This window comes from Lepidochelys kempii, chromosome 21, assembly GCF_965140265.1.
Source record: "Lepidochelys kempii isolate rLepKem1 chromosome 21, rLepKem1.hap2, whole genome shotgun sequence".
Lineage (NCBI taxonomy): Eukaryota > Metazoa > Chordata > Testudines > Cheloniidae > Lepidochelys > Lepidochelys kempii.
In genome coordinates this window covers 15,686,619-15,714,325 of record NC_133276.1, presented here as the reverse complement: position 1 = coordinate 15,714,325, position 27,707 = coordinate 15,686,619, and the positions used below count along the sequence as shown (strand labels likewise).

The following is a 27,707-nucleotide window of genomic DNA, read 5'->3' as shown; positions in this document are numbered from 1 at the left end:
GTTGACAGGTTAGGTCACCCTGCCCTAAAGGGAGGCGTGCAGATGTTCACCGCCGAGTGCGGCTGATCCTGAACTTCCTCCAGATGAATCTGTAAAGCCTCCACTACGTGCTTCAGAGGGTCCTCAAAGGCCTTGAATCATCCATGTAGGATGGTGGAGGGGGCACAGCTGCCTCATCTGGGGAGGAAGAGGATGGTGGTGTCTCCTCCTCTGTTTTCAATGGTGGGTCTTCTTGAGGAGGGTCCTGAGGATGTTGTTGGCCAAGAATCTTGGTGGATCCTCTTGTGCGAAGACACCCAGTAGACTTGGTCCCCACGAGGGGCCCAATGGTTCAAAAAAGCCCTCTTGGGAGGGGCATAAGGAAAAGGAATAGGGCCCCAGAACTGTTCCTGCCAGTGCTGATGGGTCATGCATTGGCTGGTTCCTGGCATCTCATCCTCAGGGAATGTCAAGGGAGGGAGGGTGAAATGGGTAGGTGGGGGAGCCTTGAATGGATACCTCTGAATCAAAGAAAGTGTCCTCTCCCGTGTTCGGTGGTGGACCTAGTGGAGCTAGTACCAGGCTTGGATTGGTACTGGGGGCCAAACCGGCAATTGTGATGGTACCAGTGGGTGAGCATTTATATGATGCTGTGGCAGATGTGTTGGTCCCAGTTGGCACGCAGGTGCTGGTGGGGAAGTCCTCCCAGTATCCACAGCACAGGGGACTTGTTTCCTCCAAGACCTGAAGGTCCTTGTGAACAAGGAACCGGGAAAGCACCAGTGAGCCTGGGGATGACTCCTCTGGGTGAAACACCTCTAGTGGTACTGGAGACAGTGGACCCACTTGCTCTGGAGAGGCCCAGCTGAAGGTAGATGGTATTAGGTGATATGATTTCTTCAAAGAGTCCTTCCGCTTCAAGGAGTCCTTCTGTTTGGAAGAGTCCATTTCTGGTACCAACGGGTCTATCGTTCGCTGCTTGGTGGTGGGCTTTTCAGTGTTCGGCTTCGCAGAAGAAGCCTTCCTTGGAGGCGTCAGTGCCTTGGTACCGTGATTGATAGGAGCTTCAACAGGAGATGTGGTCTCCTTGCTCCCAGGTTAAAGCAGGTAAAAATGTATGTACAGGTGAGTCACAGTCTATAATGTCAAAAGGCAGCAGAGATGTAGTGTTCTGCCAGTTTCCCAAAAGTCTTTCAGGGCTACTCAGGATAACTCTGGGGATCTCCACCTCCTTCTTCAGTTTTCTGCTCTGTTAGAATCAAAACAGCCAAGAGATGAAGAATTTTTCCTTGTATCCATATTTATTGCTTCTTCTCACAGAAGCCAAGCTGCCCGTAACAGCTCCCACGCACGTCCCTTCTTCACTGAGGTGGCGGGGAAGGAATGCACTTAACAAAGGCTTTGATTTTTGATCTCACACACAGTGCCCATTTGCTTTCCATGCACGGGAATTAGCACTCTCCAGTTCAAGTTTTTCATTTGCATTACACAAGGCTTCCTTCTTGTTTGATGGGTTACTTAGTTACAGGGGTACATACAACGCAGACATTTGCCATCACATTATACCAGGGCACAGATAAGTGACAACAATGCATGCAGCATCCCACCAGTTTTCCATGAAGTTTAAACACATTCTTATACATTTTAACATCTACTTTGAACAATACTAACACACATGTGAGCTGTGAGTTTGTCAGTTCTCAGCTGATGCCTAGGCCTTGGCCAGAGCTGGCACTTGGCTTACCAGCGTCACACCCATCATGGGGCTGACAAGACTTGAATTCTGGGGTCTTGGGCATAAGCCACCAGGAAAGCCACTGGTTGAGAGGGCCTGAGGCGCGAAAAGGGGAGAAGGGGGAACCCCCTCTCCCTAAGCTAAGAAATCATGCTAAGAAAATGAAAAACAACACAAGTAAAGCAGCAAGGTAGCAGACACTACAGAATTCTGTCTCGAGCCACGGGTGGTGGAGAAGGAGCTGGAGGGGCACGGGACCACTCCTCCTAGACGCCCTTGTACTGGAGCACAAGAAGGCGTACGGCATAGGCACGGACCCGCAGACACTGCTAACAAAAATACCTCCAGTTGAGCGCACCCGCGCATCCTCAGGCAGAGAGGCTATCGGGACAAGATCTTCAAGAACAGAGGGAGTGGCCCTGGGCGGATGGAGGGCATGACCTCCCTGCAGACGGGCCAGGAAGGGGAATGGAGATAGGCCCTTGAGGTAAAGGACTAGAGTAAGAGCCCCAAGCCTTTCCAGCATGGAAGGCTACAGGCACCCACCTACCTGCAGGGGAACGTAGGGCCAACATTGTGTAGAGGAGCAGGAAATTAAACCCCAGGCTGGTGCCCAAACCGCTGGCCCATCCCTCCTGTTATAAATTATCTGCTACATATTAATCTATTCAGGAGGTGTCTAGGAGCGATGTGGCAATGATCTGTTAGACGTGAATAAGGCATGGGATCAGAGCCATAGCTCAGCTGGGGAGTTCCCCTCTGACCTCCCAGATCTTAGCCTCAGACACAACTTGTAGCCTGTGTTTTGCAAAATGGGGCTTTGTATCATTTTCCTGTTTAGCAGTGGATGTATTGGAGCCCCAACTGCCCACTCTCCCTGGAGAACTCTTCAACATGCATTGGGCCTGCCGGGCATAAGCTTTGGAGCTAATTGGTGCATTGGACAAATCCCCATACCCCCCGCCCCTTTGCATGGCTGACAGAGAAGCAACATTCACTTTGCCACCTACCATGAATTGCCATCCAGGTTAGTCAGAGAACATGGAGACAGAACAACACAGAAGAAGGACAACGAGAGCACAGAGAAGGAAGAGAAGGACATTATAGAGACAACCACCACCACAGATAATCAACAACACCCAATGCGCGTGAGAAACAACAGACTCCACCCTCTTAAAGGCACACCGTACCCAGGCTGAGTGTGCACGCTGGAGTGGGCTCTACTTTCAAGCAGTGAATTTGGAAAGTTTTGTCAGCACCAACATTGATTTTGTACATAATCAGCCAATCTCTAAAAGGGGGGTGCCCGTTTATGCACTTTGCCCTCATTACGTGTATCTGAAACAAGCCAATTTCAACTTTCCCTTTAATGGATAAGTGCCCAGCAAAGCCACTGTAGTTGCTACCAGTCCAGTGTTTCTCTGGAAACCAAATGCACAGGAAGCACAGAGAGAGAGAGAACATGATTTTCCTCACAAAGATAACACATTTACCGGGACAGCACAATACCCTGCTATATAACCCTGGACGGAGGGGGTGGAGAAAGGAAACTGACATGAAAAGGACGAGAAAATGAAGTCACTGACACATCCTGGCTAAGTGTGCATGCTTGTGTCTCCCCTGGCTGACGGATACAAGCCCAGCTCCTAGTGCTGTCCCCAGCAGAGATTCTCCTTTAGCTCAGGTGGCCGAGATCTGTCTTTTCAGAGCAGCCCGGCCTGCTTTCTGCTCCATGGAGCGCATAATGACGATGAGCAGCTGTTTATTCAGCCCTTTTGGATTCCCCATCCCAGCTGTGGGCCATCCTGAGGAGCTGTGCTCTGGCTGAGATCAGGCCCGTGCCATCATGGCTGCTGAGTGCCTGGCAATAGCTTTTTCCCCTGTTCCTTTGTATATGCATCAGCCTGTCGCTGTCGCTGCAAGCCCTGGGTTTGCACTGACTCTCAGCCTTTGCCTCATACCAAGCAGCCTCCTGCCTGGTGCTAGGACCGTCGCTCCAGGCACTGCACCTCCCTTTAGTGCTCTGGAGCTAGGCTGTGTCACTAAGGCTCCGGCCTGCCGTGGGGCGATGGGAAGCCGCGTCAGCCAAGGGGGAACTCCAGGAGAAACAATCCCTTTCAGAACTCTAAGCAGGCCCATTGCACCCACTCAACCCTGGGATGCAACATGTGTTACCCTCAGCTCCCCTCCGCATCCTATGGGGGCAGCACAGATTCCTAGGGGTACTAGCAGATGATGCACAAGGGGCACAAATTGGCATGGTGGGGCAGGCATCTTGCTCCATTCCCTACTGCACACCTGCCAGGCTGGCCCTACAAATGTCTTCCTAGATACATGCAAGCTCTAGCCCAGGTCTGAGAGGCATGTGGTGCAGACCAATCTGTAAATAGGGTTTGCCATAAAACAGGCCTTTGGGATCCCATCTGCCCTCCAGTTTCTCTACAGCCTCCAACTTCCCATCTGAATAGGGTCAGCCAGTCCTGTTGGGGCCTGATTCACATCAGCTGGCAGAACTGGGACCATGGGGCTCCCATGGAACTTGCTTCACCATTTCCCTAAGTGAAAAGGAAAAGGACACATGGGCTGGGGGGGCGTGATTCCACCCTGGAAGAATCATAGAATATCAGGATTGGAAGGGACCTCAGGAGGTCATCTAGTCCAACCCCCTGCTCAAAGCAGGACCAATCCCCAATTTTTGCCCCAGATCCCTAAATGGCCCCCTCAAGGGTTGAACTCACAACCCTGGGTTTAACAGGCCAATGCTCAAACCACTGAGCTATCCCTCCCCCCCAGAAACTCATGGGTTCTCATGAAAACTCACTGGGCACTTTATTTTCATAAGGGAAAGTACACAAAATGGGGGTGGGGTGGAGGGATGATTCTGCAGCAGCTGTAGTCAGCAGATGATCCACCAGCACCTGCGGGCATTGTTTATGGGGTGCCACAGACCAAGTGAGCATCTGGTGTTCCTCTTATTCTAGCCACAAATGTTCTCCCAGAAGGGCCGATGAAGCGGTTTGGAGACAAGATATGACCCTGTTCTTCAACTTTTGCCAGCTCCTAGAACCAAACTTGACCCATATCTGTTGGAAGCCTGAATGTTTGGAGTCTATGTTCCCCCTGGAACTTTTGAGTCTCATGCACCTCACTCTGCTCTTCTGGTTAGCAGCTAAGACCATTATCTGAAGCACTAAAATGCCTCAAGAAATGCTGCTCTCCCTGGCTTTCCAGCCCAAATCTCACGAGACACCCTGTTTTTGTGATATTCCCAGTCATGCTTTATATACTTGAGTGGTCTGCAGTTTGATCATGTTGCTGGGTGATCACTGATCCTGAACTTTGACTCTTAAGGAGGCTCCTCATCCCAGCATCTCCCCTGAAGGGGCTGATCCTTAAAATGTGAGAATAACTAAAAGCAAAGATGAAATGGGAGGAAATAGGGGGGAAAGAAATACTTAAATGGCCTGAAACTTATGAATGGTGATTCTGATAATGCAATCTGCTGCTTTATACCAGTCAGATTCTCCGATGTCTTTAAGCTTTAGAAGCAGTCAGCGATCCTGTGGGGAACGTGAGACAGTTGTGGCAAATAATAAAGAACAGGAGAAGCATTTCCATTCCTTGACAACAGAGACACAAACTCTGCTGATCAAGAGCTTATTTATATGAAGAGCAAAGAGCCCTGTGTAACTTCCTGATTCATGTGGCTATCTCCTGTGTGTCCTCTGGGTTTGGGGGAAACAGTGCTATTGACAGGGGTGGGTCTAAATTAAAACGTGTGATTCAAGACATGACTATAAAGAAGACTGCACAAATGTAAAATGGTAGGTCATGTAAAGCACGCCATCTGCTGGCATGTTTCATGGCTAGCTTTGTTCATGAGTTGGTAGGTTCAATAAAGTTGTTGTTCTGCGGCACATGACTCCCTCTGTCTGAAACCCTGCGTGCATGGGGAAGGTCAAAAAAACCTCGATCCAAATTCTGCACCCGAGGCCTATTTCTAGTTAGGAAAGCAACCCAACCCCCCCTCCCTACCGCCATCCGTACTGCAGAGGGGAAGACCCTATGCCTCTCCCATCCAGTGTCTACAACTAACTCCTCCCGCTGGATAAACCCTTCCCAAGTGCCTTATGGGAACGTAACCCACCCTAGGACAGCTGGGGAGCGTTGTCTCCCTCTGGTGACACCAATCTGCTACGGCATCAGTTTGATGCCATTACTGCTTTCGCCCTAGCTCATGCTCGTAGCGGCAGAGGTCCCTGGGGTTCAAATCCTGCTCTAGGTGAAAGCTGAGAGGGTTACCTTCACTCCCTGTATCTGAGGAACTGCACACTTCTGCTGCTGCTTTAGGAATAAATGACTGTGTTTGTTGTTTCCTTGGTCAAAATGACAAGCAGGCGCTTTCTAACACTCTGCTCCAGGGACCCGACTGAGCCTTTACCAAGAGGCGTTTTACCTGGTTCCCCGATTTCATGTCTTTCATGTTCATGGCGTTCTTCATCCCTTTGCCCTTCTCCTTCTTGTTCTTCTTCTTCTTGCAGCAGCATTTCTTGCAGATGCAGAAGCAGCAGGTGAGGAGGAGCAGGCCGCCTACCACAGCGATGGCAATCAGGGCCCAGGGAGGCACTGTGCACAAAACAACGCCAGCCACACGATCACCCTTGTGCCACAGCCACACCCCCAGCAGCCAGCACCCGCCCGGTGCAAGGCCTCAGAAATGCCCCTGGGTTATACAGGGCGTTTGTCACTGCAGGGCTTGCGCACGCTCATTGACAGGGACACACACATCTACTGTGCTCTGCAGGCCAAGGCAAGTTGGGAACTCTGCCATTCGCCCGGTGATAACACGGTACGTGATGTGAAATTACCCTGCAACAGCCCCTCCCTGGCCGTTAAATGGCATTTATCCTGGAACTGAGCACTCTGACTCCCCACTACCCCAGTCCCTCTAAGGTAACTTCCCTTCCTCCCACCTGCCCCCTAGGGTTACCACCTTTGAAATGCAAAAAACCCAGCACCCCCCTCACAAGGCAAGCCTGCTGCAAGCCCAGCTCCCAACCACAAGGCAACTCTGCAGCTCTCCCCCATTTCAAGAGCCCCTTATAGTATCTAGAGAGAGAACACCTACAGATAGGACTGATAACATCACTTTCTTACTTACACTGTGGGAGTGGGAACACGGCAACATCTTTAGCTGGACACCGAAACTTTTAACATTAGATATCCCAGTGCATTGTGATAATCATGCAAACCTTTCGACCCATGTAAAAAAACATGGCAGACTACATTATTTTTCAGGCAACTAGCAAAGCCACAAAAAAACTGGCCAGGCTGGTCCGCTAACAGCCACATGGTAACCCTTCCGCCCTGCCCCGCCCCAGACACCACATGTAAACACCCCCCACCATCAGTCACTCCATGAGAACTCCCCACTTAACTCCCCCACCCCCCGAGTCACTCCATGGTAACTCCCCCCAGTCTCTCCATGGTAACTCCAAACTGACCTCCCCAAGTCACTCCATGGTAAGTCCCCACCGACTCCCCCCACCCCCCGCAGTCACTCCATGTAATTCCCCACTGACTCCCCCCACCCCCCGCAGTCACTCCATGTAATTCCCCACTGACTCCCCCCACCCCCCGCAGTCACTCCATGGTAACTCCCACTGACTCCCCCACCCGTCACTCCATGGTAACTCCCCACTGACTCCCCCCACTTCCCCCAGTCGCTCCATGGTAACTCCCCACTGACTCCCCCACCCGTCACTCCATGGTAACTCCCCCCCGCAGTCACTCCATGGTAACTCCCCACTGACTCCCCCCACTCCCCCCAGTCGCTCCATGGTAACTCCCCACTGACTCCCCCACCCGTCACTCCATGGTAACTCCCCCCCGCAGTCACTCCATGGTAACTCCCCACTGACTCCCCCCACTCCCCCCAGTCGCTCCATGGTAACTCCCCACTGACTCCCCCACCCATCACTCCATGGTAACTCCCCCCCGCAGTCACTCCATGGTAACTCCCCACTGATTGCCCCCCATCACTCCATGGTAACTCCCCACCTACTGCCTCCCCCTGTCACTCCATGGTAACTCCCCACTGACACCCCCCACACAGTCACTCCACAGTAACTCCCCATGGACCCCCCCCGCCCCGAGTCACTCCAAGGTAACTCCCCACCAGTCACTCCATGGTAACTCCCCACTGACTGCCCCCCTCATCACTCCACAGTAACTCCCCCTCCTCAGTTACTCCATGTAACTCCCCAATGACTCCCCCTCCTCAGTCACTCCATGATAACTCCCCACTGACTCCCCCCCCGTCACTCCATGGTAACTCCCCACTGACTCTCCCCACGCCCCGCAGTCACTCCTTGATAACTCCCCACTGACTCCCCCCCGTCACTCCATGGTAACTCCCCACTGACTCTCCCCCCGCCCCGCAGTCACTCCATGGTAACTCCCCACTGACTCCCCCCCCGTCACTCCATGGTAACTCCCCACTGACTCCCCCCCGTCACTCCATGGTAACTCCCCACTGACTCCCCCCCCGTCACTCCATGGTAACTCCCCACTGACTCCCCCCCGTCACTCCATGGTAACTCCCCACTGACTCTCCCCACGCCCCGCAGTCACTCCATGGTAACTCCCCACTGACTCCCCCACCCATCACTCCATGGTAACTCCCCCCCGCAGTCACTCCATGGTAACTCCCCACTGACTCCCCCCCCGTCACTCCATGGTAACTCCCCACTGACTCTCCCCACGCCCCGCAGTCACTCCATGGTAACTCCCCACTGACTCCCCCCCCGTCACTCCATGGTAACTCCCCACTGACTCCCCCCCCGTCACTCCATGGTAACTCCCCACTGACTCTCCCCACGCCCCGCAGTCACTCCATGGTAACTCCCCACTGACTCCCCCCCCGTCACTCCATGGTAACTCCCCACTGACTCTCCCCACGCCCCGCAGTCACTCCTTGATAACTCCCCACTGACTCCCCCCCGTCACTCCATGGTAACTCCCCACTGACTCCCCCCCCGTCACTCCATGGTAACTCCCCACTGACTCTCCCCCCGTCACTCCATGGTAACTCCCCACTGACTCTCCCCCCGCCCCGCAGTCACTCCATGGTAACTCCCCACTGACTCCCCCCCCGTCACTCCATAGTAACTCCCCACTGACTCCCCCCACGCCCCGCAGTCACTCCATGGTAACTCCCCACTGACTCCCCACCCCCCTCCCGTTTCCTCCATGGTAACTCCCCACGGGCTCCCCCCTAGGGACTCAGTGACCAGTAACTGATGCCGAGGTCCCGTCCATCTCGCCCGTGTCTGCGAGGGCTGCCCGGCCGTGCTCTCGCTACACTGGGCTGAGCAGATGCAGTGGCCCATCCCCTCCGAGCTCTGTCTGGGCTGCCCAGAAAGGGATGCTGGAGGCGGGGCCAGTCGCCAGCTACTCACGGGGAATCTTGTTCAGCTCATTCATGAACTTGGCCTTCAGCTTGGCAAATATGTCCTCCTTGCTGTCACTCAGGCTCGTGGTGTTGGTCACGTTCTCCATGGAGCCCACAGGCATCGCGGTGCTGACCGGCTGCGGAGCCACCACGGCCTCTGGGTTTTTCTTGGAGCCAGTCCCCATCATGGTTAGTTAGGGGCTTCCTGAAAGACACAGTAATGTCGCCAATGACACGCTAGGCCCAGCCGGTGTTCCACTCTCCAGAGTCACCCGGGCAGTGTTTCCAGAGGTGATGCCTGTACCCAGTGCTTCATAAGGCTGAAATCTCTGGGGCTGTCTTTGGAATGCTTCAATAAAGGCCAGTTTGTTTCTCCCCGACTGGAGGGACACAGGGTCTAACAGAGCGAGTCAGGACGCCCGGGCGCTCTTCCCCCCTTCCTGTGAACGCTCCGAACAGCCAGTGTGGGGTGGCTGCTGTGACTCCACAGGGACATGTGACCAGGTCACCTGGTGCTGGACCCCATCTTGGGATGTCAGTATTTTTCCAAGCTTTGAAACAAAGGGTTCCCGCCATATGCAAAAGCTATACAAGGCAGGGGAGTGACATCATCACGGTCCTTCACTGACTCCCCACCCAAGAAGACTGCTGGAAACACCTGAGGAACAAAGACTGAACTAGGGGACGTGCTGGACCCAGGCTGAAGGGATATGTAGCCTGTGAATGGAACACCTGGGGATTGCAAGCTGTAAGACAGTGCAGCTGGCCCCTTAAGAATCTGCAGCCTGCTTGTATCATCTCTTAGGGTGAGAATCTGCTATTCATATCCAATCTCTCTAGTATATTAAGCTTAGCTTCAGTGTTTTGTTTATTTGCTAGGTAATCTGCTTTGATCTGTTTGCTATGCCTTATAATCACTTAAAATCTATCTTCTGTAGTTAATAAACTTGTTTTTGCTTTATCTAAAACCAGTGTGTGGGAATCATAACTCAGTGGCAAAAGGCTGTCGCATATGCCTCTCCACATTGCAGCGCAAGAGGGTATAATTCTGGGTTTACACTCCAGAGGGGATGTGTGCCTGTGGAACCGGGAGGTGCCCTAGCTGAAGCCTTAACATTCAGGGGGCTGGTTAGTGAGCCTGTCTGCATATAACTGCAGCTGGGTGCGTCCCTACCTGTATGTATGCTGGTGAAAATGCAGGCTAAAGAGGATTTTGCAGCTTGTCACTGCAGTACAGTGTAAAAGGGAGCCCAAGCTGGTGGGTCAGGGAGGCTCAGTAGTACCCCAGTTCCAGGTGGCACTCTAGGTGGAACCCGTCACACCCATATCCCAGTTCCCTGCTCTAACCACTCCCTTAAGTAGACAGACGCCTCAGGAGAGGTGCCATTAAGCTGCTGGACTGTACATGACAGGGCACTCTCCTGCTTTTCATCATCCCACGCAGGAGCCGGTTGTCAGTGCGGTGGGGGGGGGCACTGTATGGAAGGACTCAGTAAGCCACTGTGCGGCTGTCACTGCTAATGGATGAGAGGTGGCCCTGACGACCCTGGGAAAAGGATAGGATTGTTCTCAGAGGCAGTTCAGCAGAGGAAGACCCAGGGACCATGGCATCATCTCTGGCTGTCAGGGCACTGACAGCTGCCAATCAGTGTGATAAGTAAAGCAGGAGAGAGAGGACCCAGAGGGTCAGCAGAGATACAAACCCTATGGAGAATGGAAACCATTGGCCACAGCAAACCCTTCCTGAGCAGGGTCAGCAGGAGCCTCTGCAGAGATCCAGCCTCCAAACTGCCCAGTCTCCCGGGGCTCCTTTGCAAACAGCCTCCTGAGCTCGGCTACGCTCCTGCATCTCTGGCCATCACACCATGGATTCCCCCAGCCCCTGCCCATGAGCCTCCTATGGTGTCAGGTCCTCACTCCTGAAGCAGCTTCAAGGAAGCAGCAAGGGTAGTTGTTTAAACAGGGCAATGCGAGTCTGGGTTTCTAAGATACATACCCAGCTTGATTATCATACACATTGTAAGGAGAGTGATCGCTTTAGATAAGCTATTACCAGCAGGAGAGTGGGGTGGGGGGAGAGAAAACCTTTTGTAGTGGTAAACACCCATTTTTTCATGCTTTGTGTGTAGAAAAAGATCTTCTATACTTTCCACAGTATGCATCCGATGAAGTGAGCTGTAGCTCACGAAAGCTTATGCTCAGATAAATTGGTTAGTCTCTAAGGTGCCACAAGTACTCCTTTTCAGCTTGCTACAGACTCCCCATGTGACCTTGAATAAGTCACTTAACCTATCAGTGCCTCAGTTTCCCCATCTGTACAATGGGAGCAATAACTCAAAGAGCAAAGAAATCTGTGGAGTAAGCAGGTTATGGTGTGTTATTGCACCTGACTGTTAAATATAAATGAAACTAACAAATCTGCATTGAAAGCCGAGACTGGAATTAATTGCTGGGTGTTTGTATGTTACAGACGGTAAACTCCCTGGGCCAGCACAGGTGAGAGTGCTTTGAAGGAACTGTGCTCAGAGGAGGGAATCTTTCTTAATGTAGATGAGGCCTGAGGAGGAAGGAACCAAGCTTGACTCTCACATCCCAGGCTGAGTCTGCAGGGCTGACAGCCAGAGAAACCCTATCATGCGAGCGTCCTTGATTTGGATGCACTAAACAAGGAGCCCCAAGATGTCAATTCTACATTAATATGATCACTGATTATCAGTAGGGCCCTATCAAATTCACAGCCTTGAAAAACGCGTCCCGGACCCGGACTGTGAAACCTGGTCCTTTGTGTGCTTTTACCCTATAGTATATAGATTTCACAGGAGAGACCAGCATTTCTCAAATTGGGGGTCCTGACCCAAAAGGGAATTACGGGGGGAGGGGCGCGGGGGGTGTTACAAGCTTATGTTGGGGGGTTACGGTATGGCCACCCTTACTTCTGAGCTGCCTGCAGAGCTGGGCGGCCGGAGAGCGGTGGCTGCTGGCCGGGCACCCAGCTTTGAAGGCAGCCCCCCGCCAGCAGCGGTGCAGACGTACGGGTGGCCATGCCGTACCGTGCCATGCCATCCTTACAGCTGTGTTGCTGCCGGCGGTGGCTCTGCCTTCAAAGGCTGGATCCCGGCCAGCAGCCACCGCTCTCCAGCCGCCCAGCTCTGAAGGCAGCACCACCGCCACGAGCAGCAGCACAGAAGTAAGGGTAGCAGTCCCACAACCCCCGCTACAATAACCCTGTGACCCCCACACACACACAAATTCCTATTTGGACCCCTGCAATTACAACACTGTGAAATTTCAGGTTTAAATAGCTGAAATCATGAAATTTATAATTCTTAAAATCCCATGGCCGTGAAATTGATCAAAATGTACCATGAATTTGGTAGGGCCCTAATTATCAGTATTACTGTAGCATCTAGGGCCCGAGTCATGGGCCAGGCCCCCATCACGCTGCATGCTGTATAAACACAGAACAAAAAGACAGATTACAAGATCTTTGGGGCACGGGCTAACAGCCACTTTTCAGACTAGAGCCACATCTCCAGGCACCTTGGGGAGACAACTAATACTTCATGGTAGAGGCCCGATCTTCAGAGGACCCAGCTCCCAGAATTGGCACCAGAAGAGCTTGGCACATTGGGTGCTGAGCTCTTGTAAAAATCCAGCCCCAACTGTGGGTACTGGGTGCTTGCCAGTCTGGCCTTGAACTCTCCTGGGCTTGCAATGAGAGATGGTGCCCAGCTGCCCTTCGAGTTTGCAGCTTTTTTTCCCCACTGTTCTTCTTTAAAAGACATACCCACTGGGCCCAGCCAAGGGTTACACCACCAGTGGTTATGTCTGGTCATATCTGATTGTTCTGGCCTGGGGAAAGTACCAGCTAGTTCTTCCAAAGGAGGAGAACCTTGTCTCACTCCCCTTACAAAGAGGCAGAGAACACACAGGAGGTAGGAGCACCCATGAGCTCAGAGGGGCTGAAGCCAGGAACCAGGCCAAAGAAAATCCAGTGGGTGCTGCTGGGGACACGGAAGGTGAACGATCTAAAAGTACAAGGCACCATCACAGGGTCAGAGCTCACATGCTGGCCTCATCAGCGACAGGCCAATCATCCCATCTGGTACCAATGTCAGAGTGGAGGACAGGTTGGGTCTGCAAAGCTGAATGCTGGCCCCAGCCTGATTCCCGGACAAGGTTCTTTCAGCATGGTATGTGCTACCATAAGCCAGTCTAGACCCTCAGGCTGTGTCTACACTGCATTGTAAACTTGGATCTGTGGGACCTGGGCTCGTGGACTCAGAGTTTCCAAGCCCACATTTGATCGTCCACACTGCCCTGTAAACTTGGGCTTACAATTGCTGGAGCCAGGATCTCCCAACCATGCTAACACGTCCATGCTGCACTGCCCAGACGTTCTGATGCGGGTCTGTGGCTTGAGCTGCATCCGCACTGCAAAATGCCAGGGCTTGGACCCGAGTCACAATGGGACTCGGGCTGACCCACCCCCTTGGCAGGGTCCAAAGCCCAGATCCTGAATGCTTGCTGACCCGAATCAGACTGATTTGTGTGTGGACAGAAAGGGGATGTGGGGTCAAACCTGAGTCACATTCTGGGTTTACTGTGCAGTGTAGACATACCCCTAGTGACATGAGCGCTCCCGCTGCTGTGCGTCAAGCCCCAGCACATGTACCACCTGGGACTATGCCTCTGAAGCACAGCCTGGCAGCACAGTGACAGATAAGTCAGCACATGGGGGGGTGGGGAGCTGAGTCTGACCACAGAGCTGCCATGGTGTCATAAATATAAAGGGAAGGGTAACCACCTTTCTGTATACAGTGCTATGAAATCCCTCCTGGCCGCAGGCAAAACCCTTTCACCTGCAAAGGGTTAAGAAGATCAGATAACCTCGCTGGCACCTGACCAAAATGACCAATGAGGGGACAAGACACTTTCAAATCTGGAGGCGGGGGGGGGGAAACAAAGGGTTTGTCTGTCTGTGTGATGCTTTTGCGGGGAACCGTTCAGGAATGCAGCCTTACTACTCCTGTTAAGTTAGTAAGTAATCTATCTAGACAGGCGTTAGATTTCCTTTTGTTTAATGGCTGGTAAAATAAGCTGTGCCGGATGGAATGTATATTCCTGTTTTTGTGTCTTTTTGTAACTTACGGTTTTGCCGAGAGGGATTCTCTATGTTTTGAATCTGATTACCCTGTAAGGTATTTACCATCCTGATTTTACAGAGGTGATTCTTTTACCTTTTCTTTAATTAAAATTCTTCTTTTAATAACCTGATTGCTTTTTCATTGTTCTTAAGATCCAAGGGTTTGGGTCTGTGTTCACCTGTACAAATTGGTGAGGATTCTTAACAAGCCTTCCCCACAAAAGGGGGTGTAGGGCTTGAGGGTATATTTTGAGGGAAGATGTCTCCAAGTGGGCTTTTTCCCTGTTCTTTGTTTAAAACGCTCAATAGTGGCAGCATACGGTTCAAGGACAAGGCAAAGTTTGTACCTTGGGGAAGTTTTTAACCTAAGCTGGTAAGAGTAAGCTTAGGGGGTCTTTCATGCAGGACCCCACATCTGTACCCTAGAGTTCAGAGTGGGGAAGGAACCTTGACACGTGGTGACAGAGGGAGCTCAGTGCAGGGCTGAGACCAAAGGCGGAAGGAGGCTCGCAGTTTGACAGGAGGGGAGGTGGAATGGTGTATGTGTGTAGCACCCAGCATAGGGGCACCCTGACCTTGGGTGGGGCCCCAGGTGCTACCGACTTATACATAATAATAGTGGGGTGCCCCATCAGAGCACAAGCTGCTCTCAGCAGGCTGAGCCAGGAGAGGAGAGAAGGGCATGACGCTCCAATCCAGATTTGAACTCCCCCCTATGCTGTTCTGCACTGCGGGGGCAGGGGGGGGTGTCTCACCAGGCTCCTCTGAGCTCCAGAGAGGGAGCTGTGAATTTTCTCCCAGTCCCTCCCCACTATCTAGGTCCTGGATCTAATCCTTTAACTGGGTCTGGCCAGCCACAAAAGGCCCTGCTTGTGGGAGCCCATGATGAGAAGAAGCAGAAGAGAACTCTGCTAACAACCACACGCAGCCGCACAGAGGCCCAGAGCACAGTGGGGTGGCGCTGGGGCTGGAAACCACCCGGCGATTCCCAGCCACCCGAGAACGGAGCTCGGTGCATGGACCAGGCGCTGCCGTCTCCCAGCTGAAGCTCAAGGCCCAGAGCTCAGTGCAAGCAGCCGAGTAGATCCAGTAGGAGCCCGGAAGTGAGATTCGATGGAAGTTCTGCTTTCAATATTGATTACGATGAAGGAGAAGCAGACAGACAGCGGGGGGAGGTTCTCAGACAGACAGGCTGGGCCCTGGCGGCCAGACTGGAAAGGAAGCTAGAGTCATGCTAGGAATATTTCATGTGAGTGAGTAAAGAACAAAAAAAGTCCAACCCAACCCCCTCCCCTATTGGCCCTGCCTGCAGAGCAGAACGGCCCGGCCATGACCGGCGAGGGAAGCTGGACTGGCAGGTAGAGAGACTTCGCCCCTGCCACTTCAGAGCCGCTCCAAGGGCTCCTGCGGAAAGAAATGATTCAATGACACCTGCTCTATGCTGCTGTAACCCCCACAACTCCAAGGGGAGCTTGCTCAGCACCTCGGAGAATCAGGCCCCCTTAGCTAGGTCCCCAGCTAGGCAGGTCGGTGCCTTGCTCTGGGCCCCCAAGTTTGGAAATTTGCACCTAAATGTTTTCCCAAGGTCACCCAGCAAGTCAGTGGTAGAGTGGGCTGGTGTTCTCTCTCTCTCACACACAAACACACACACCCCCCAAAGTGCAAATGCACACACGCACACACACAGAGCAGAGTGCAAATGCACACACATGTACACAAACACACACGCAGGCTGGGACATGCAAACCCAGCACATCCAAGGCATTTCAACCCGCACACTGCACTCCTTCATGGAAAAGACCTCAGCCCCAGGTGTGTCTGTCGGTCCATCCAGCCAATCTAGTCCGTTTATCTCCTGCGGAGAGCGCTGTGGGTGGAAGGGCTGGAGACAACTGTTACTAAGAAACCCATCGCTCCGGATTCTGTGCTGTACCGCGCACTGCAGTGGGCGGGTGAACATGCTTTCAGTGGCGCCCGGGGAGTCTGTGCTCTTAACAGTTTCTTCTGAGTTACAGCACAATGCAGCAGCCTCTGCTGGAGCACCTGAAGGACACAGTTCTCATGTCCCCAGCCTTTAAACTCTTTGCTCCAGGAGCCTGGGAGACGGAGGAGCCTGACAATTCAATTCCGGCCGTAACGTGTCATCTATGGTGTATGTGTGTAGCACCCAGCATAGGGGCACCCTGACCTTGGGTGGGGCCCCAGGTTCTACCGACTTATACATAATAATAGTGAGGTGCCCCATCAGAGCTCAGATGTGGCGCGCGTATCATTCATGCGCCCAGAGCTCAGGAAAGCAGGGCTCACCCAACGTCTCAGTGCTTTAGGCTGGCCCTTTGAGTGCTTGTTTCTGCTGGGTGCAGATCGGGGGGGGTGCAGCCTGTGACACCCAAGGACACATGGGCATGTCACCACCACCCCCCCGAGGCTGCTGCTGGTATGATGCTGTGCTTGGCCCTGGGGTTATAGTCTGGGTATTCCTGGCTTGAAAGTGCAATGACCCCACTGCCAGAGTGATTGCCCTGCCAGCGTGAAGCACTAGCCAAGCTGAAGGACACGAGACTAGGCCGGGAGCTGAGGAGACCTCCAGGAAACTGGCCCTGATGCTAGATCTGCCCTGTTGCCCTACTACACCCATGCCCTAGGGCTGTGGGAAAGCCAACCATCCAATTCTGTTGCCCACCCATGGGCTCAGTCCAGCAGTCAGGACAATACCCCACACCCAAGAGTGTAGTCAGGTCCATGTGTCTGCCACAGTGTGTTCCCAGGGCAAGATCTCCAGGGATGTTACCTCCTTCATCAACCCCGTTCTCAGCACTCACTGTTAACCATAGCTCTCACTGTTAACCACCCTGCTGCCTTAATGATCATGCTGATCCAAATCCTGGCCACCTTTACTCAGGTTCTGAATTCACTTCCACTTTGAAATTAGAGACAGGCCTTGCCCCAATCAAAACCCTGGCTCCAGCCCACTCGTCCTGCAAACTTGAGGGAGATTGGAAATCCCGAGCCAGATCTCTATTCAAAGTCAGTGTCTGGTCCTTCTCTCCAGAATGGATCACACCAAAGCCTCAGATCCAAACACGCCTGAGTGTTGGGAGGTTTCAAATCTGGAACCAAATCCGAAATCAGTGGCACACGCCTCTCTCTGAAATGCAAGGCTCTTTCAGCAGCCGTGACAACACAGAGATGTGAAATAAGTTCCTGGAGGGTCTTTATATTCACAGAAAGCTCTGTTAATGTGCCAAGAAAAAGCCTGTTCCCCAGTACTGGGGACATGAGGGTCCCCTCCAGGAACACCCAGCTCAGATGGCCTTAAACACAACACAACATGCATTAGTGACAGAGAAAGGAAGCAGTCCTCTGCTTATCCCCAGAACAGATTGCATCAATGCAGACCTCTCCGTGGTGCCTGGCCTATGCAATGCAGCAGGGAACCTGTAGGGCAAGCTCGGCCTCCATGGACCAACTGGTCTTTCCCGTCTCCTGGAGCCACTTATGATGTGATACGGACACACGTCCCACATTGGGCTGAGATTTATTATTAATTATTATTTGTATTACTGTCGTGCCTCAGAGCCAGAGACACAGGCCAGGAACCCATTGTGCCAGGAGCTGTACAAACCCAGAACAAAAAAGACAGTCTGTGACCACAGGGGCTTACAGCCTAAGACAAGAAACAACAGATGGTGCGAACAGACCCAGAGGGGAGCACAGGTAGACAATATTGGTGAGCATGACGGGCAGTGGTCTCAGCATTTTTGTAGGCATCCTGGCAAAGGATGGGAATTGAAGGACAATGGCATGGCTTTGCGGGTGTTCCAGGGAAGTGCCTTCTGAGCATGCAGGGCGGCCTGGGAGACAGCATGGAGCCGTCTGAAAATTAAACAAGTGGGCGATGGAGGGTGGTACCATGGGCCAGTTGAAGGTGAGCTCTGACAGCTCAGCAGCAAATGAGACGCCCACCAACTCTTCGCACCTGGGGCCATTTAACCACCAAACAGATGGTGACAACTGTCAGTCACCACCAACCTTGTCTGGATTTGAGCGAGCAAGTCAGAGGTTAAAGGCTTGGAGAGCCCACCAGCTGGCCAGTGCCCTCTACATATTCATGACTTCATATCAATGCTTCCTGCCCATAAATTCTCCCTCTCAACAATAAGAAAGGCAGCGAGGCTCATTTGGCTCTTTCAGGACTAACTGGCAGCCTGGAGGCTGCTATGTAAATGCCTCCATAGACCAAGAATAACAGATTCTCCCCCCATCCCCCAACACACCCACCCTGTCCCCATAATAATTTCCTGTTTGAGAACTGGAGCGAAGGGGGAAATGACAGAGAGAATCCTGCACAAACCAATCTGGTTGTGGGGCGGCTAATGACTCGATACGTCTTTGCTGTTTCCTTTCTATTATAACCAAAAGTGCTCAAGTAAATGGCACGTCTCCATCAATCAGGAGCCGGGGCTAGTCAACAACTATGCTGCAGTTGAGATGACAGCACGTTACGGCCATAAATGAAAAATATAAGGGGGCGGGAGGGGAGGAGAGGTGAGCCTCTATCAATCAAGGCCCAATCTGTTGGTGGAAAAACAATACACGTCAGCAGATGCTCATCAGTCACTAACAGGCTCCGTTTGGGGGAAATCAATGACACCAGGCAACTTACTATTTTTAGTGCCATTTACCATTTTGCTGTTTAGGCAAAACGAAGTGGAGGGGTGGGGAGGCTGCGCTGAGTGGAATCTAATGGGATCCCAAAAAACAAACGCCCCATATGTTGTCTGTTCTATTGGTTTAGTCGAGAGGGCGAGAGATTGCCATTTATCAGCTTAAGATGTTCCATTAAATGACCCAAATGGCCTTCACATTTTTCTAATATCCTTTGGAACAACAGGCTGGACCCGGCAGTCCTTTCACTCAGGTGAGTAATCCGTACCCCCCAGGAACAGTCCGTACCCCCCAGGAACAGTCCCACAGGTGACAAGGAATAATAAGGGCCATTGCTGCCTGCAGATCACAACGGACATTACTCTGGAGGGTGAAAATTCCTACGCCTGTTTTGCACAGGGTTAAAGCTCATTAGAATTAAAGCTAGAGTTACGCCTCCCTCCCCCATCCATATTGATGCACCCGAAGGAGCCTGGTTTTCAAAGGCTTTGGAAGTTCTGCAAATCAGGGCACTTATGTATCTAGCCGACGTACCTATACAGATCTATACGGTCTATCTAAGGTTACGTCTACGCTGGAAAGGCAGGCACGCGGCAGGAAATCTCAGAGCCTGGGTCAACTGACTTGGACTCATGGGGCTTGGGCTGGGGGCTAAAAATAGCCGTGTGGATGTTCAGGCCAGGGACTCAGAGCCCACGCTCCAGCCTGAGCATCCACACAGCTATTTTTAGCCCGTAGCGTGAGCCCCACGAGCCTGGGGCAGTTGACCCAGACTTTGAGACTCCCTGCTGCAGCTTTGGGTTTTTTGTGTTTTTTTGCAGTGCAGACGTACCTACAAAGCCTCACCACCTTTAATGTGTTTGTCCTCACAACAGGCCTGTGCTATTAGTCCCATTTCACAGATGAGGAACTGTGGCTAAAGGTCACACAGGAAGTCTTTAGCAGAGCAAGAATCTGAACCCATCTGTCCTTGTCCTAAACCCTAGGCTCACACCCTAACCACTAAGCTCCCCTTCCTCATTAGACACCTACATTTGAAAGCTTCGACCATAGTGGATAACCCAAGATCATACTGTGATCTGTCGGACCCCCTGGGAAGTCACCTGAGGTGCTGAGATACCACTGAGTCTACCTGTTCTGCCAGCATGGGCCCCCTTTAACCTGTCTGACTGAGCCAGGCTCTGAAAACCGCCTCCAACACACACACAGGTAGGGCCACACCCAGCTGCAGATCAACTCTGGGAAGACTCAGCTTAAGGGACTTGCTCCAGCACTCAGATGTCCACCTCCCTTGGAGTGCAGACCCAAAGGTATATTATATTCGCCTCTTCCCCCAGTGTGGAAGAGGGTATGAACAATTTCTCGCCCTCCCCCAGTTAGAAATCACAGAAACTGGGTTGTATTATAAACCAGTGTGACAGACCCAGACCAGGGAGATACAGGAGTCTAGTAGAAGGCAAATATACTGGCCACTAGATGAAGAGTTTTCTGTTCCCTGAGTGACCAAAGCAGGGGCTGCCCTAGAGCAATCAGGAACCTGCCAGAACCAATTAAGACAGGCAAGCTAATCAAGACACCTGGAGCCAATTAAGAACTTTCTAGATTCAATTATGGCAGGTAGGCTAATCAGGACACCTGGTTTAAAAAGGACCTCCCATCAGTTAATAGGAGGGCGTGCCAGGAGTGGGCAGAGAGAAGGTGCGCTGCTGGAGGGGTGAAGAGTTCAAGCATGATCAGGCTTCAGGAGGAAGTTCCTGTAGCGAGGATAAAGAAGGTGTTGGGGGGAAGGCCATGGGGAAGTAACCCAGGGAGTTGTAGCTGTCACACAGCTGATACAGGGAACATTGTGGACAGCTGCAGTCCACAGGGCCCTGGGCTGGAACCCGGTGAACTCCCCCATCCCCTGATCGGACACAGGAGGAGTTGACCTGGTCTGTGAGAAATACCAGAAGGGAAGGTCTAAATTGGAAAGGGATCTGCCCTGTCCCTGACCCACTAGGTGGGACACAGAGACTGCGGGGATTGTTCTCCATTTCCCCCATGCTGGCCAGTGATGAGGTTAGCTGAGTGGACAGCAGGTTTGAGCCACTAGCAAGAATGGCCAAACTGAGGGCTGTCGTGAATCTCTGAGGCGAGCAAATCCGCCAATAAGGGCAGGACCCACCAAGGCAGAGGAGGAGCTTTGTCACACCAGAAATAAATGTATTAACTATAACAGGTGTATTTTAAGTAGTTAAGGAGGTAGCAGACAGAACAAGGTAGATTACTAAGAAAATAAAACAGAGCACGCAAACGAAGCTTAACACACTAAAGATAGTGGTTACATGTGAGTTCTCACCCTAAATGTGGTTCTAATAATCTTCACAGGCAAGACACCCTTCCAGCCTGAGCCCAGTTCTTTCCCCCTGTTCAGTCTTGGGGCTTGTCTACACTGGCACGTTACAGCACTGCAACTTTCTTCCTCAGGGGTGTGAAAAAACACACCCCTGAGCGCTGCAAGTTGCAGCCTTTAACGTTGCCAGTGTAGACGGTGCACCAGCGCTGGGAGCTACGCCCCTTGTGGAGGTGTTTTTTTAGAGTCGGGGTAGCGCTTTAACGTTGCCAGTGTAGACAAGCCCTTAGTTGTTTCCAGCAGTCCTCTTGGGTGGGGCAGCAGGGGAGAACTGATGACCTCGGATTACCTCACTCCCCACCCTTAAATAGGATTTACATAAGGCAGGAGTCCTTTGTTTCCTAGTTTGAGCACCCTTCCCTTACAGTGGAAAGTTACAAGAAGTCCCAGGTAATGTTTTAGTATCAGGTGACAAGACCACCTGACTCTGCAGGGCCCCTGTAGCCATTCTTCACATGGTCACAGGAAGACTAAGCTATTTAATGTCCATTGTCCTTGTTGATGGGCCATGAGTCCTCTCTGGCTTTTCCATGGTTGTACCTGAAGTGTTGGCAGTGGGCGTCACCCCGAGTAGCAAAGTTGAAATACAGATACATAGTCAATATTCCTAGCTTCAGATACAGAAATGATACAGGCACACAGGTTGTATAATCGCATTCAGTAAATCACACCCTTTCCAATGATATCTCACATGAGCCATTTGGCATAAAGTACATCTCCGTTATGTCGTATTTATATCATAAGCGTATTTTCATAAAGAATACGGGATGACACGTCACACATACCAGAGCTGGAAAGAGAACCAATGGCTTCTGAGTGCCAGTCCAGTCTCCTGGACCATGCTGCCTGCTTGCCATGGGGGCTGCTCCTTGTAATGATGGGTCCTGGCTACCACAGTACAGTAATCTGAGAACCCCCACAAAGCTACAGATGAGTCTGGTACAGGAGTGCTGGAGCTCTGCTAATCAGAGCACTACCCTGTCTGCATGCACTTGCATTTACTTCCCAAGAAACTGCACTCGTGGGAGCACGAGGCTGTGACATCAGACCCCAGAACTGAAAATAGTGAATAGCACCCAGGCACCAGGAAAGGCTGGCAGACTTTTAAGAAGTAATTGATCCTGGGACTTTTAAGGATGAAATTTGGTTTAAAGGTCACAGAATAACTCAGTAACATATGCAGCAGTGGTGTGTGTGTCTCTACACATGCGTGTGGGTTTCTTTACAGTACAGAAGCTTGTGACTAATTTGAAGCACACTTTTTTCAGCTGGATGCAAACCTGAGGCCCTGACATTTGTGGGCAAGAAAGTTTCCCTGGCATTTGCTGCAACAGTTGGAGTGTTGTGTTCCGGTCAGATGCTGATATTAGTGAGATTGAGGGAGGCAGAATTGTAGTTTAGAATAGATAGTTGGTATTCTTTTTCATTTCTTACGCCAAATGGTTGTGCATCATGTACGCTGTTAATCAGCTGCCAGCTTCCAGCCCAGTAGGGTCTGCATTTCAGTGGTGGGCCATTGATTCCTGTGCATAGTTTGTATGTTGATTTGGATCCTTTGGGATGAACGTGGATATTATTAGCAGTAAGTACCTGTAATGAACGAGAGATTATGAAGGAATCAACCTGCCTTGCTCGTTTTCCTGCTATGTCCCAAGTCCATTCCTCGACCCTTTCTGATTTTAGCTTAGCTTCTTGTACACAAGCCACCCACATGCTGACATCAATACGCTTTACAATATCTGCATTGATCTAATCTCTCAAATGTTGCCCATATGCTCAGGGTTCACCTGATCGCCATATTTGGGGTCGGGAAGGAATTTTCCTCCAGGGCAGATTGGAAGAGGTCCTGGGGGGTTTTCGCCCTCCTCTGTAGCATGGGTCATGGGTCACTTGCTGGAGGATTCTCTGCACCATGAAGTCTTTAAACCATGATTTGAGGACTTCAATAGCTCAGACACAGGTGAGAGGTTCATCGGAGGAGTGGATGGGTGAGATTCTGTGGCCTGCGTTGTGCAGGAGGTCGGACTAGATGACCATAATGGTCCCTTCTGACCTTGGTATCTATGAATTACATGTAGCCACCTGGGTCGTCCTACAGCTCATTCCCCCCGCCCCCCATTTATTCTACCTAGAAATGAGCCGATTCCTGAAAGGACTCTTCAACAATCAGAGGGGAGAAAAGAAACTTTGCTCAAAATGGCACCAATGTAGGGCACTGGAGAGGAACTTGCAGAGTCAGTTACAAGCTTGCGAGGACAGATAAGAGCAGCCAAGCCAAGCTGTGCCAGCAGGTTAAGGAGAAAGAGAAGGGCTTTTAGAGATACAAGGGGGGGAATAAAGAGAAAAGCAGCAGCATTAATAAGCGAGGAAGAAGATGAAACTGACGATTTAAAAACTGCTGAGCTACTGAACTGGCTTTTTCCAAATCGGTCTCCGCTGAGAAAAGAATAAAAGTTTGGATGAGTAGGAAATAATGAAGATCTTGTGTAGATCTATGCGTTTGTCTACACTAGAAAGTGCCATTGCTTTAACTATACCGGGATAATTAAACCAGCAAAACACTAGGCATTGGACTGGTATATCAGTAAACAATTGCTAAAACTTCTGCACCCCCACCCCCTCTCATACCAGTAAAACTTTTCTAGTGTAGAGCAAGGCTAACTGCAGATACCTGGAGTAAATTAATGTACACATATCAGCATCCAGATTAACTTGTTTGAATGGAATTAGCTCATGGTCATGGATTTAAGGAATTATTGACTATATTTTTCCTAATGTCACAGAGAATTAAATATGGAAGTCCTGAAAATGTGTCACCAGTTTTCAAAAAAGCAAAGCAGGTCGATCCTGACAATTCCTGCTTGCTATAATTAGTTTCACTGCCAGATAAAAGTAATGCAGCAAATTACTGAGAGAATGATCAGAACCCTCAAGAGGACTTCAGAAGCTGGAGCAATAAACGGTACAGATTTATAAACAAACCAACCATGCCGGACGTGCTTGATCCCTTTGTAAGCAAATTACAGATTCAGAGGATGAGCGGCATGCAGTTGATGGGCTTTAGTAAAGCATTTGACACAGTGCCTTGCAAAACCATACTTGAAAATGTAATGCGTGCAGCTTTGGAAATGAGCATTTGCACAGCTGACAGAACTGACCCAGAAAGTAATGTCTTTGGGAAGATGCAATGCAAATTCGGATTGCTTTTCTCCGCCAAAACGGTCGCGAATGTTCATGAACTTTTTATACCTGTACATAGAATCATAGAATATCAGGGTTGGAAGGGACCCCAGAAGGTCATCTAGTCCAACCCCCTGCTCAAAGCAGGACCAATTCCCAGTTAAATCATCAAATGAATAGATGAATAGAGCACAGAAGCCTCTCTCAGTTTCTGTTCTCCACACACAAATCCTTCCCTATCTTATTATTTATTATTTCTACTACAGTAATGCTCAGAGACCCCAACTGGGATCGGTGCCCAACTGCAATAGGCACTGCACATTCACACAGAGACAGTCCCTACTCTGGACAGTTTAGGGCAGGCTGAAAGAAGACAGTCTTATTTTCCAAAGGTGGCCAACTTGAAGTTTCTGAAACTGACTAGTTAAAACACTGTTTGCAGTGTTGTTACAGCTCTGCTGATCCCAGGATCTGAGAGAGTCTAGGGGGGTAAGATAATATCTGTTATTGGACCAACCTCTGTTGGTGAAAGAGAGAAGCTTTCAAGCTACACCAAGCTCTTCTTCAGGTCTGGGAAGGGGACTCAGAGTGTCACAGCTAAATACAAGGTGGAACAGATTATTATGAAGCATAAGAAGTTAATACACGTTGCAAGAGACCATTCTTGCAAGACACACGTTGCAAGAAGTTGGCAGTTATCTCCTCTGCAGCCGTAGGACACAGGAGAGATAGTGCATTACAGGTGGCAATTAAAATACTTCAACTTCCAGAGCCCTAACTTTAAAAAAAATCCTTTAAAAAACAAAATTATGGCTGAGGTTTTCAGCACTGCCCAATGGATTTGTTTCATGTAAAATTAAATCCCCTAGATGGTTTTGCAAATCCCTCTCTATAAGGACGTGCCCTTCCTCTCCAATATTGATGTTTAGAAGGGTCTATCACCACTAAATATTCCTGTCTTCTCTCTGCCCGCTGAAACCCACTCTCCTGCCCCTTCAGTTTAAGGGTGTGTCTATATTACAAGCCTATAGCGACGCTACATCTACAGAGACGGAAAGGGCTTTTCCTTTGCTGTGGGGAACCCACCCCCGCAAGAGCCGGCAGCTAGATTGACAGAAGAATTCCACCATCAGCCTAGTAGTGTCTACACAGGGGCTTAGGTCGTCTTAACTATGGCTCTCGGGAGTGAATTTTTAACACTCCTGAGCAATGTAGCTATGTTTTAGGCGTAGGCCAGACCTAAGTTTCAGCTCAGCTGTTGCTTTTACTGAGGTTTGAGGCTGATCTACACTAGAAAGTTGGGTCGAACTCACTACATTGCTCAGGGCTGGTCTACACTACGGCGGGGCGGGGGGGAAATCGATCTAAGTTACGCAACTTCAGCTACGTTATTCACGTAGCTGTAGTTGGCGTACTTAGATTTACTTATCGAGGTGTCTTCACTGCGGTGTGTCAATGGGAGAGCGTAGATTCCCCTTGCACTTCTTGTTGAGGCAGAGTACTGGAATCAATGCTAGAGCGACTGGTGGTCGATTTATCATGTCTACACTAGATTAGACACGATAAATCAACCCCCGCTGGATTGATCGCTGCCCGTTGATCCGGCCGGTAATCTAGACAAGCCCTCAGAGATGTAAAAATTCACACTCCTGAGAGGTAGTTAAGCCAGCCAAAGTCCCAGTGTAGACAGCACTAGGTCAAGGGAAGAATGTTTCCCTCAACCTAGCTACCGCCTCTCAGGGAAGTGGATTTACTACAATGACAGAAGAACCCCTCCTGTCGCTGTAGCTTTTCTGGTGTACACACAGCCTTGGTTTACACTTAAAACGTAAGCTTGCTAAGCTCTGTTGGTCAAAGGTGTGAAAAAAGGTGTGACCTGAAACAGTTATGCTGGCAAAACCCCAGTGAAGACGTATGTCAGCACAGAAAAAAGTAATTCACTCCCCGATGATCTTCCTACACCGGCAGAGCTCCTTCTGTGAGCATACACTAGGTCTACACTAGGGAGTCATCCAACATAGTTATGGTGACATAGGTTCTGTACTGTAGACATAGATTGCAACACAGCCCCCTTGCAGAGCCCCTCACAAGGATGCGCCTCCATCACCAGAGAGTGAAACGGACTCTAAAGAAAGTGCTGTCAAATGCACAAGAAAAGCAATCTGAAAAACGAATGCTCTTCTCCTGATCTCTTTCCATTTTAGTCAGCTCTGGAGTCACTTCTAACTACGGCAGGTACAATCGTTTCAAATGGAAATGCAATCTCCCCGTAAATTAAATTATAGTTCTCTTTGAAGAGGGACACTATAAGCTCTAATATCATCCCTTTGTCCCAATAAGATTCTTGTTCACCTGTATGGAAGCAAACCAAGTCTCATGGCTTGTCTACACTACAGACGCTACAGTGGCACAATTAATTACAGTGTGGGGGTTTCAATCGCTGTAATTAAGTCACACCCTGATAGGTTGCAGGTAGGTTAACAGAATAATTCTTCCATCGACCTAACAGTGCCGACACCAGGGCTTAGGTTGGCTTAACTACAGCACTCAGGGGTGTGAATTTTTCATATCCCTGAGCAACATGACTAAGTCAACCTAAAGTTTAGTTGTAGACCGGGCCTCAGGTAAGAGACACAGATACATGGTGGTTTCAATTGGCTGTACTTTGTTTCTTAATTAAATAGCTGAAAAATATGTTTTTTGCCCATCTGCTGCGGAAATTTTAGAAACAACATAATTAACATAATGAAGCATGAACACGAGCCCTTCTTGGTGTCCTGCCAAAGCTGGTATCTTATCTGTTACAGAATTGGATGATCACCCTTAAATATATGTTATGGAGAGACTCTCATTTCTTCATAAGGCTGCAGCCATCTAAATTAATACAACTGTTTTCGACCACCTCCCAACTCAGCCAAAACTAAACCAATCTGCCTGAAATCATTCACAGACATGGTGTTACTCGTGGGTAGAAATTTTCTGGAAAGTTTGAGAAAAAGAGGACAAGAGGCTGGGGAGATAACAGGATTCAAACAAATGAGGTGGTTAGTGTTGATTTTCAGTAAGCCTTGCTGAGCACAGGGGAAGATCCAGGAGACTGGAAGAAAGCTAATGTGCCAATATTTAGAAAAGGTGAACAGGATGATCTGGGTAA

At 50.6% G+C, this 27,707-nt stretch overlaps 1 protein-coding gene across 12 annotated transcripts in view; it reads right to left on the bottom strand.

Annotated features, from left to right (window-relative positions):
* SYT2 (synaptotagmin 2) overlaps positions 1-27,707 on the bottom strand; it is a 188,308-nt gene that overhangs the window by 17,436 nt on the left and 143,165 nt on the right. For all 12 annotated transcript variants that reach the window (XM_073319718.1, XM_073319716.1, XM_073319715.1 and 9 more), the window contains 2 exons: positions 9,175-9,372; positions 6,171-6,340 (listed from right to left, as the gene is read on the bottom strand). In XM_073319718.1, coding sequence (XP_073175819.1) covers positions 6,171-6,340; positions 9,175-9,355 — 351 coding nt within the window. In that variant the 5' untranslated portion in view covers positions 9,356-9,372. The remainder of the gene's footprint in view (positions 1-6,170; positions 6,341-9,174; positions 9,373-27,707) is intronic.